This window comes from Lactuca saligna, chromosome 9 (assembly GCF_052625555.1).
Source record: "Lactuca saligna cultivar CGN05327 chromosome 9, ASM5262555v1, whole genome shotgun sequence".
NCBI lineage: Eukaryota > Viridiplantae > Streptophyta > Magnoliopsida > Asterales > Asteraceae > Lactuca > Lactuca saligna.
In genome coordinates, this window is record NC_136425.1 from 101,100,203 (window position 1) to 101,111,277 (window position 11,075).

An 11,075-nucleotide genomic window follows, 5' to 3' on the forward strand; every position below is an offset into this window, starting at 1 on the left:
ACACATGTTGAAATGAACTTCAATCTTCAATTCTTCCATGATTCTTCAATTTGGGCTCTAGGATGTGAGACCATACAATCCGAGCATCATCGAATGATCACGAGCTTCTCAAACTCTAAATCGATCACCCTAAAGTTGAGCGTAAAAGCACACCCCAAAAATCTTCAATAATTCCAAACCCATTTCGAAAATAAATCATTTTCAAACTTCCAATTGCATCATTTCGTAAGCTTCAAAACTTATAGATCACTGCGGTCTTCAAATTTGCGTAATATGAAAAATTCAAGTTCGAATTTCCATATAAACTTCTCCCCCTTTTTATAATCGAAATTTGATTATAAAACCTTCAAGGAAAGAGAACGTGCTCTATTCAGAATTTTTCGTGTCAAAACTCCCCCTTAACATGTGGCATAAACTTTGTGCTTCAATCTGGAAAATCCAAAAATATTTAATTTTTAGCTTCGTTCAAGGATCGCCTTTGAAAAATTTTCTCAAAAATGGGTAGAAATTGTCAATTTCAAAATTCTGCAGTGACCCGTTGAGCCCAAAACAGTAAAATATGCAAAACTCTCCCCCTTTTCTAAAACTGGGAAGAAAGCATCAATTTGCACAAACTGCAGGGGCCTGAAATGCATTTTCTTCAATTTTCAGCAAAAACAGTCTTTTTTTGAATTTGGGTATCAACTGCCAAACATTCGAAACATCAGGGACCATTTTCAACAATTTTTCCCTTTGTTCTCAAATCATATGAAAAATCACCCCAAACATACGAAGCTTCAAAAAATTTCGAAATTGAGTGAAAAGTGTCAAACATTCGAAACTTGGGTTAATTTTCGAAGTGTCAAATATTCGATGGTTCAGGGGCTGAATTCGAAACCTTGTCATTTGTTCAAATCATACGCAATTATACCAAGGGTTTGAAAAAGTGTCAAATTAGCGAAACCATAAGGACCATTTTCAAAAATTCTCCTTCTTCTTTAATTTGTACGAATCCATCATTTATCTTTCATCTAAAATCCTTCTTTAATTCATATGAATCTACCCTTTATTTGTCGTACGAAAACCCAAAAACCCCTTCGTTCATACACACATCATTTTACCCCATTTGTTAACAAAACAAACAAACACCCAATCGTATGTAAATCATAATTATACCCTTTGATCAATAACCTAAACCATTCGTTGCTCATAACATCAATTCCACAGCCTTTCGAACAAAATCCTCACAACAACCAATTTTGACTTTAATTCTTCTTCACCATTCGAATCAAAATCACATTCGTACAAACCTGAACTGAATCATACGAAGAACAATTCCAACGATTAAACTTCCAAGGACTTCAATCATTGACTCTTAACTGTAATCCAAACCTTCGACCCATCGACTACAAATCCAAGTTCAAACTTCAAACATCGTCTTATTGCAGTCCATTATAACTCCAAAAACAATACCCATATCAAATCCAAAACATCCAAATCAATCGAACAAAGTTTGACTTCAAAAAGTCAACACCCACATCTTCGTTCACAGATAACGAAATTGAACTCCAAGTGTGATCTAAAATCAGTCAATATTATCACTAATTAACAATCAATTAGCCGACGTTCATTGACTTTTCAACTGGACTCGATTGTCAGATGACTCCGATGAACATAGAACACAGATAAAATCGAAATCGAAATCAAAATCCGTCATTTGACAAAAACACTAATCGAACACTTTTCAGATCAAACAACCTATTCGAACTGTTCTTCATTGTTGTTCATAATATTCTTGACCATATTCATCCAAATCAAAAATCCCATTTTCGATTTCTCAAATATATCTCTAACATAATCGATATCATCATATCACAAATCATATGAAATCGATTTATACTCTCAGATTATCAAAGAATATTGAATGATTAAACGATACGAAAAACAAAAACTAGAACACAAGAACAGTCAATAATGAAGAAAAATTGATCCAATGATATACGAATACAACGCGTGTGAATAAGTCAAAAAGATATACACCAACGCGTAGACTCATACAAACTAGATCTTTACTTGAAACTTTGGGCTAATACATGTTTTATTATCAAATGTGAAGTCAATTTTAGGCTCAATCGAGATCATGAACAGTAACAGTTAACGATTGTTAGATTGGGCTTAACATTGGATCAATGAGCAATAACCCGACAAAAAAAATGAATTATTTGATAAACAGTGAATTTTGAATTTGAGAATGATTTTAGGAATTTTGATCTAAGCAAAAATTAATTGGATCAAACAAAGGGAACTGAAACGAATTAGATCCAATGAATTAAAATGATCAAAAATTTAAGAACACAACGCACAAATCCAACGAGATTAAGAGAGATCGTAGAGAGAGACTCACCAAAAATTGCTTCAAATTGCGACAAAAGTTGTCAAACTGAGAATCGTTCTTCAAAAATCACCTTGATCTTGAAGACCCGCTCTGATACCAATTGTAGTGACAAAAGAACATAGTTTGACATGCAGAATTAAAGTTTGCACAATTGAACATGCTGATTTGGGTGCTAAAAGATATATATTCGATCATAGTAAATGAGTACAAAAGGGGTCTAGTCTAGAACTTCATAAATATCTTACTCACTAGTCATTGTGAACTACATCTCTCACGCACACGTCTATAAGTGGTATGAACCCACCTTATATAGAGGTGTTTACATGTCTCTCTCTCACTCTCAAATACTCATTGGTCATAAGGCTAATGCATCACATGCAAGTGGGTCTACAAAAGTCAAACCATCTACAAAGCCATACATGAAGAACTTTGCACCCCAACACCACTCTCCCCCTCCCCCTCCCCTAGTAATGTAGGATCTTAATGTCTCCCTAAAAATAGAAAAAACATAAATGAACATGTGATTGTAGTCTCCTGAAATTTTCCTCCAAGAACAAAAATGGATAGAAATTATTTCACAAATATGTCTTCCAGTTTCTTCATAACTGTTCTTTTAAGCTCATAAACTGTTAAGTAAGAACTAAATCTAGCTTTATTTACAATATTACACTAACCTTATGTTCATTCATTTCTTCCCTTTTTATTTTTTTTGGATTTTATAACCTTATATTTGTTGATTTATTGCCAGACTAATAGAAAAATGGGGTTACTGTTGTTTTATTTACAAGTTTACAAAACATGTACAACAAACATTTGATGATATGCCTCAAAGAAAGTTTGCCCTAGGTTTACTACACTCATCTCTCAATATGTATCGGTGTATCTTTGACTATGTATATATGTATTTTTCTGTGACATCTCAACAATAACACTTCTATTTGTGGTCTTCACTATGGAATAACTTGAATAATTGTTCTGTATCTGTGATTCTGGATGAATAAACATGATTGGAGATTATATAATTGTTAAGGTACTTTTGTAAATTTTAGTTATGTTTGATACTTTATCATGTTACTATTGATGTATATCAATGCTAATATTTCATCTGATCGAGGAGTCTTTCCTGTTATGATGTGCTATGAAGATGGGATTCTTGTTGTTGTTAAACAAGGTATAAATATTTTACTTTTATTAATTTTTACTCTCTGAAGTTATACTTTAAGCCCAAACACATAAATAGTTTTGATATTGATCTATGTAAATAGGTGAAGACCCTATTTATTATTTCTTTACATTTGGCTGTTTTATTTAATTCTTTTATGGTGAAATTTACCAAATACTGTATATACTATAGGATGTGATATGCAGTTTGAAATGGGAGTTGGTTGCTATCTTGAGTAGGACATATGTGTCAATGATCAATATCAAGTACTTTATTTATGTATCTCTTTTATTTTTATAAATTAAACTTGGTATAGTTAGATGCTTTTATGAAACTGGAAATTGTTTCCAACTCCAGCCATTGTTTTGTTTGTTGTCACCATTTGGTCCTCAACTCAAGCTTATGTGGTAATTTACCAATATCTATAATCTAATTATTTAACTTTTAGTAATTTGGGTTCGGCGTGTTGTTTGCTATCCATGCACAAGATTATTGTTATTTTCCAATAATATTCTCAAGCTTATTATGTACAAAGGAACAACTCATGACATTAGGAACCATAGAAGTACATACATATAGACAAATCCATCATAACAAAACAAAATGTTAAAACAAGTCCGATTAAATCTGTTATCTAACCACTTCTTTGGTGTATCCTATCCCGCAAAGCAGGGTTCTTTCCAAGTTTATTTTAAAAGGTATTTAAGTCAATTTTTTAAAATCTAAAAGAGCTTTTTGTTAAACATTGATTAAAGTAGCTTACGAATTTTAAACTTTTTATTTAACCTAGAAGTTAAAAGTTCTTGTTGTCGAACAATTTTTGGGAGTTTTTTTTTTTCTTAAAAACAAGATGGTAGAAACTCCTAAAGGTTGTGTGTTAAACACGCCATATTCGTTTAAATTTTTTATTTTAACAAAAAAATATTTAATTGAAAAGCTATTTCAAATAGCTATTGAGAGTTTTTACGAGCTTTATGATTTTTGCCTTTATTATTTATGTAATTTTACACATTTGGAAAACTTACAATTATTTTTTCCAAATAATTATACCTAAAATAAAAACTATAATTTTCAGCAACGATCAACTACTTGTTTTTGGTTCTCATTGGTTATCGGCCGTGTTCTAAATAACACACCATGGTGCGAGGCATGAAGAAGTTGTTACGAAAACATGCAATACGTCTTTGTGAGGCGTGACGCTCAAATAACGTGGCTAGAATTAGAAGCGCCTTAATGCATTATGGCGTTAGATTTTTCCAAGGCGCGAGTTTTTTTTTTTCAGATCGAGCATGAAAGAATTGGGTTGTTAACTTTTTCATGTGATGTATTGATAAAACACTTCTAAAAACTTGATATATTTGATATAATTCTATAATTATGTGATTTATTTTTTTTAATGTATAAAAATTTATCACGCCTTGAAAAATATCATGACTCGCCATGACTTGAGGCTTGAATTCGCCGCCACGCCCAATGATGAATCTAGGACTCAAAATCACATGTGTCCAGTTTAATTGAGGAGTCAAAATAAACATGTTCATGACTTGAGGCGACTTTGCTGTCACGCCCAATGACAAATCTATAACTCAAAATCATGTGTGTCCAGTTTAATTGAGGAGTCAAAATAAACATGTTTGAAATTTTTTAAGTATTGGGAGAGATTCTCAATAATACTATCTTCTAAGACAAGTATTATTTTAATACCAAAGAGCAAACGTAATTTTTAAAAAAATACAATCGAAGATAAATACAATTTTAAATATCAAACATCAAACATAACATTAAAATACGATTTAAGACATACATAATTTTAAAAAAAATGCCGTTCATATAAATTTGATATTAACTATGTTTTTTTTTTTAATAATGTTGGTGGTTTAATTATCCATTTCGTGTATGAGATGTGAATATCGCATGTTGGAACTATTTTATGGGAAATCAATTCCAAGATAAATATAGTTTTAATATAAAACATCAAACGTAACTTAATTTTCTACATGATTTTGAAAAAAATGCCGTTCATATAAATTTAATATTAATATGTTGTTTTTTATGTTGGAGGTTTAATTATCCGATTATCCATTTCCTGTATGAGATATGAATTTAACTTGTTGGAATTATTTCTTGGATTATTTTATTGGAAATCAATTCCACCAATATGGAGCGACACAATTTATTCGATACTGTGAGTGGAGGGTTTTTTTTTTTTTTTTTTTTTTTTAACCGGCATATCAACATATTCATAAAATCACATATGTCTTCAAATACGATTAGATTTATGACATTTCATTTGAAAGTATCACTCACTGCTAGACCAAAGGTTATTTGTGAGTAGAGTTTGTTGATGGGAGGTAATAGGTGTCCTATAGTTGTTAATTTCTTTTATTAGATAAAATGAGAAACTGGCATTAAATTAACATTTTATTATGAAAGCAATGGGTGCCCATGGACACCCCTACAACATACGTAGATTTGCCTTTAACCACGCTACACATGTCATTTAAAATCTTAATTATCGGTTGCCGGTTAAAAGTTACCTGATAGTTTGACAAAAACATACCCTTAATCTAAATTGCATACTTTGTTACTTCATATCTAGAATTTATATGAAATATTATCCATGCCATTTTAGCACGGTTGTTATTGTTAGGAATGACCATTACAATCTTTAAAATCTTCTAGTTGTTAAATAAATAAATAAATTAAAAAAAAAAAAAAAAAATACACTGCAGTTAGCCAAGACATCCATATAGGAACATATTGGATATTTGTATTTGGTGCCTTGGAGGCACGTGAGTGGGGCGGGCCACTTGGTACCCGTGACTGACCGCCTCCCGTGCATTAATTCGACCCGTATAATATTACTTCAAATCTCCACTATTACTATCGGGGCATATTCGTCCACTGAACCAATTGAAAAAGATAATCATTTTGAATCATTGACAAGTTTTGTCCTCGCATGACTTAGACATCTTCCCAATAAACCAGGAAGAACAATATCAAGGACAAGAACACAAGGTTATTATTGCCAATTCACATGTCCATTGTTCTCTTATATATAGACTAGAAAATAGGCCTGTTTCGATAATTCCATCCAAACTCATGGACTCGACCATCTTTGCATTCTTCTTCATTGCTCTTCTTTCCACCACAAGAGCTTTTGATCCATGCCCATCTTTGAAACCGAAATCGGACGGCTCAGATCTTTCCATCATCCACATCTACGGAAAATGTTCACCATTCAACTCACCTAAACCGGCATCGTCATGGACCACCACAGTCCTCAACATGGCCTCCGAAGACCAACAAAGGCTAACCTACTTATCGAGTCTGGTTGCCTCCAAGCCCATAACTTCAGTGCCAATTGCACCGGGCCAAGTTATAAACACCGGTAATTATGTGGCCCGTGTGAAAATTGGCACACCTGGCCAGCTCATGTTCATGGTGCTGGACACCAGTGCAGACACTGCATGGGTTCCATGCAGTGGCTGTATCGGTTGTTCATCAACTATGTTCTCTCAAAACTCGTCTGCTACTTACGAGACAGTAGGTTGTGCCACTTCTGAGTGTGTCCAAGCCCGTGGGCTTTCATGCCCTATGGCTGAACCCTCTAACTGCTTGTTTAATCAATCGTATGGTGGTGATTCCTCATTTTTAGCTTCGCTATCTCGTGACTTTCTACAATTAGCCAATGATACAATTCCCAGTTATCTTTTCGGGTGCATTGGTGCTGTCTCGGGAAAATCAATCCCTCCTCAAGGGTTATTGGGTTTGGGCCGTGGAGCAATGTCAGTACTTTCCCAATCTGGATCATTTTACTCTGGTGTTTTCTCATATTGTTTGCCTAGTTTTAGATCATATTATTTCTCTGGATCACTTAGACTCGGCCCAAATGGTCAACCTAAAACAATGAAGTTCACCCCACTTTTAAAAAACCCGCATCGACCTTCGTTGTACTATGTGAACCTCACGGGTGTGACCATAGGTCGAGTCAAGGTCCCTATAGCTCCAGAGTTGCTAGGGTTTGACCCAAGCACTGGAGCAGGGACCATCATCGATTCAGGCACAGTTATAACTCGCTTTGTGCCTGCCGCTTATAATGCAATAAAGGAAGCGTTTAGGAACCAAACTCAAGGTCCATTTACCTCATTAGGAGCATTTGACACATGTTTCTCGGTTACGCATGAAGATGTAGCACCTAAGATGACATTTCATTTTACGGGATTAGATATTGTTCTACCCATGGAGAACACACTGATACATAGTAGTGCAGGAACATTAGCTTGCTTGGCAATGGCATCCGCTCCTGATAATGTGAACTCGGTGTTGAATGTGATTGCTAATTTGCAACAACAGAATTTAAGGATTTTGTTTGATGTTGTAAACTCACGTGTTGGTATTACTCGTGAAATTTGTAACTAGTAGCAATTGTTTTTCAAGAGTTATAAGAAGTTAAGAAATAAACCCAAGCTGTACTACGAACCAATTGAATGACAAATGAAAGTTCTTCCAACGAAATTACTCTTTCTTGATGTATGACTACTCGAATCGGGACTTATGCATGCAACTAAGTTAATGCTTTTTGTCAAAATATGTAACAAAACTAAGTTGATTTTCGTTTTCTTATTTTATATAGTCATATTTCATTTGTTACAAAACTTTACCAAGTTATGCACCTATATAGTGGTAAAGATTTCTTTTGTATAAACCGACAACAAATTGAAACAATACGATATAAATTAGCTCTAATTTTTAGAATAAATTAGTAAAAAAAAAACCTATAACTTCAAGGTCGATGTAAATCATCAAGTGTAATATTTTATTAGGTGACAAAATATATCATTACTTTTATTAAATTATTCTGTGGACTTAATTAAATCGTCGGCAAAGAGTCAGTGGTAAAATACAGTTAAATTTAAGTCGAATACAAAATCGTCGCTTTGGCCGAGTGGTTAAGGCGTGTGCCTGCTAAGTACATGGGGTTTCCCCGCGAGAGTTCGAATCTCTCAGGCGACGTATAATTTTTCGTCCCATGGATTTTCTAGTAAGATAATAATTTTTTAAATTAAAATCAGAAAACAAAAATAAAACTGAAAACATATCTTGAACAAGATCTTCATTTTTAGCCCCGTTTTCAACCGGACCCCCATGAATGCTGATGGAGGCTTTACTAAACATTTTTCTTCAATACTTCAAATCCAACAAAAGAACATGTCTAGTCAGAAAATGTTATAATCAAATTGACTCGTTAGATTTGAAAAGAAATTGCTTCTTCTTCCTGCATAAGAAAGGCGTTTGTACCACACGCTCACCATGTTGTATCTTATTTATGTCCGTCAATGTCATTTGTGTCAAATAAAACACATGATCGAACCGACTCCGAAAGTTTTTCAAAAAACAAAGATCCAAGAGTTTAAGCAAGTGAAAAGCATAAGTTTTTGCTAGACAAGAGTACCAACTTACAACGAACTTTCCTTTACTTTGGATGGGATCCGGAGAATCTCAGACGCATTCTCCAAGGTGGTATTGAGCAGACGCAGTGGGATAATTTATCTTTCTTGTTGCAGGTCTTCAGTTGGAGTCTCGTCCGGATAGATTAGGATGGATTCCTGGTGTGTCGGATATTTTTTTCAGTTTCTTCCGTCAGATGTTATCTAGACGATGGTATGTTGTTCTCAGGAGGTATAGAGACTCGGTGGAATAATTGGGTTCTCATCAAACTCAATATTATTATTTGAAGAATTAGAATTCAATGTATCCCCATTAGAGAGAAACTGTCTCAAAGAGGTATCATGGTAAACTCAATCGTTTGCCTGGTTTGCTCCCTTAATGTCAATTCGATGGATCATCTCTTTGCTACATGTAAGGAGTTGGTAGATATTTGGACGAGTATTGCTATTTGGTGGGATATATAAACTCCGGTTCATATGTTAGTGAATTCTTTCATTTCGTGTCCAGACTCAACTCACTTGAGGGATGGACATGGGAAGGCTATAGAAGGAGTGATTTTTACTACATTTTGGTATTTGGAGGATTTTCGCAGTTCCACCATCTTCGGCACAATTATTCCTAGAAAATCCATTATTTTTGATGAAATTGGTCGATGAATTTTGTCATAGGGCTCTCTTTTTTATTTCAAATAGGTGTAGCAAAATAAAGTTAGGATGATCTAATTGGCTTCATAATCCTACTTCTACTACTTTTTTGATGTAATTGTTCTTTTCTAGCTCTTTGCTAGTTTTTAATAAAATTCACGCCGTTCAAAAAAAATGCTTTACTTTGAAGGTTTTAATGAATTTTCAGTTTTAAGAATCGGAGAAAGTTGTGACAGCCCAAAGTTTATTCCGTTACATTATCCCGTTACCGTTAACGGAATATTCCATTTTATAAAAGTTTCGTTAATTCGAGGTCGTAAAATAAATAAATGTTTTATTTATTTATATTTTTATGCCGTTATAGTCGTAATAAAGTAAATAAAAACACTTAAATTACATTTCCATATTAATTTGGAAAAGTTAGTTAAATTTTATTACGACCACTAAATCGGGTGCGACCAAAAGCCCCGTATAACGGCAGTATCGGGTAGAATTCCACTGAGCCCCAACTCCAACCCCTATATAAGGGTGTGTGGAGTCCATTAGAGACTTTTTACACTCTCCCCACTCTCTCTCTCTACAACTTAATATCGAGCCAAAAATCGTCCGTTTCGAGCCCCAAACAAGTAAGCCACCTATCCTAACTTGTTAAATAGCTTATCTAGCCTACAAATTTGAGTTTAAAACATAAAATAGGGACAAAATTGATTTGTTTACGGCCCAAGAACACTCTTGGACCGTAAACACCATATAATGGGGTTTTTAAGCCCCAAAACCCCTCCAAATTGCCCCTAAGGCTTAGATATGGCTTTTAGGCTTACATATTCAGACTTAGAACACCTTGGAACGAGTTTTTGGAGAGTAAACTTGAGTTTACTGCCCAAGAACTTGCTTGGGCCGTAAACCCCCCTTCATGGGGATTAAACTCCATTCCATGTGTTAGAAATGCCCTAAACACCCCTATGGCCTTGGAAAAATAGCTTGAATGCAATACCATTGATATAAGGGCCTTAAACTTCAATAAAACCAAATGGATAGGAGTTCACGGCCGTGAACTCCCATAGAGGTGGTTCATGGGCCGTAAACTCCCATTAAGTGCCCAAATGGTGCCCTAAACTCCCCATTTGACTTGGAAAAATACATAGGAATCATTCTCAATCACTTAAGCCCTTAAACCACCCAAGAAAGATGTCCTTGGGAGCTTACGGCCGTAAACTCCCTTGGTTGGGGCCGTAAACTCCCATTTGGTCCATAAAGGTGCCTCAAATCCATCCATACACTTTATATTTGGGCTTAGCCAAATTCCACCATTGATATGAGACCTTTAAGCATCCTAGAACACCCTTACCATGAGTTTACGGCCGTAAACTCATGGGGAGTTGTCCCAGGGTCGTGAACTCTATATATAGAGTTTACTCTTGAAGAGTAATGTAACAACATAATT

General features: G+C 34.5%; 1 protein-coding gene and 1 non-coding gene across 2 annotated transcripts; both read left to right on the plus strand.

Moving 5' to 3' along the window:
• The first annotated feature begins 6,610 nt into the window (after nt 1-6,610).
• On the plus strand, nt 6,611-8,054 carry LOC145018480 (Eukaryotic aspartyl protease family protein). The gene has a single exon (XM_078976358.1). The coding sequence runs from the start codon at nt 6,639-6,641 to the stop codon at nt 7,956-7,958; it is 1,320 nt and encodes a 439-aa protein (XP_078832484.1). The 5' UTR covers nt 6,611-6,638; the 3' UTR covers nt 7,959-8,054.
• Nucleotides 8,055-8,470: 416 nt separating this feature from the next.
• TRNAS-GCU (transfer RNA serine (anticodon GCU)) lies at nt 8,471-8,552 on the plus strand. Its single transcript has one exon. It is a non-coding gene; the product is annotated as a tRNA-Ser (tRNA).
• The last annotated feature ends 2,523 nt before the right edge of the window (nt 8,553-11,075 follow it).

Excerpts from the sequence above, each read along its gene's own strand:
- LOC145018480 (XM_078976358.1), top strand. The coding sequence starts at position 6,639 with ATGGACTCGACCATCTTTGCATTCTTCTTCATTGCTCTTCTTTCCACC.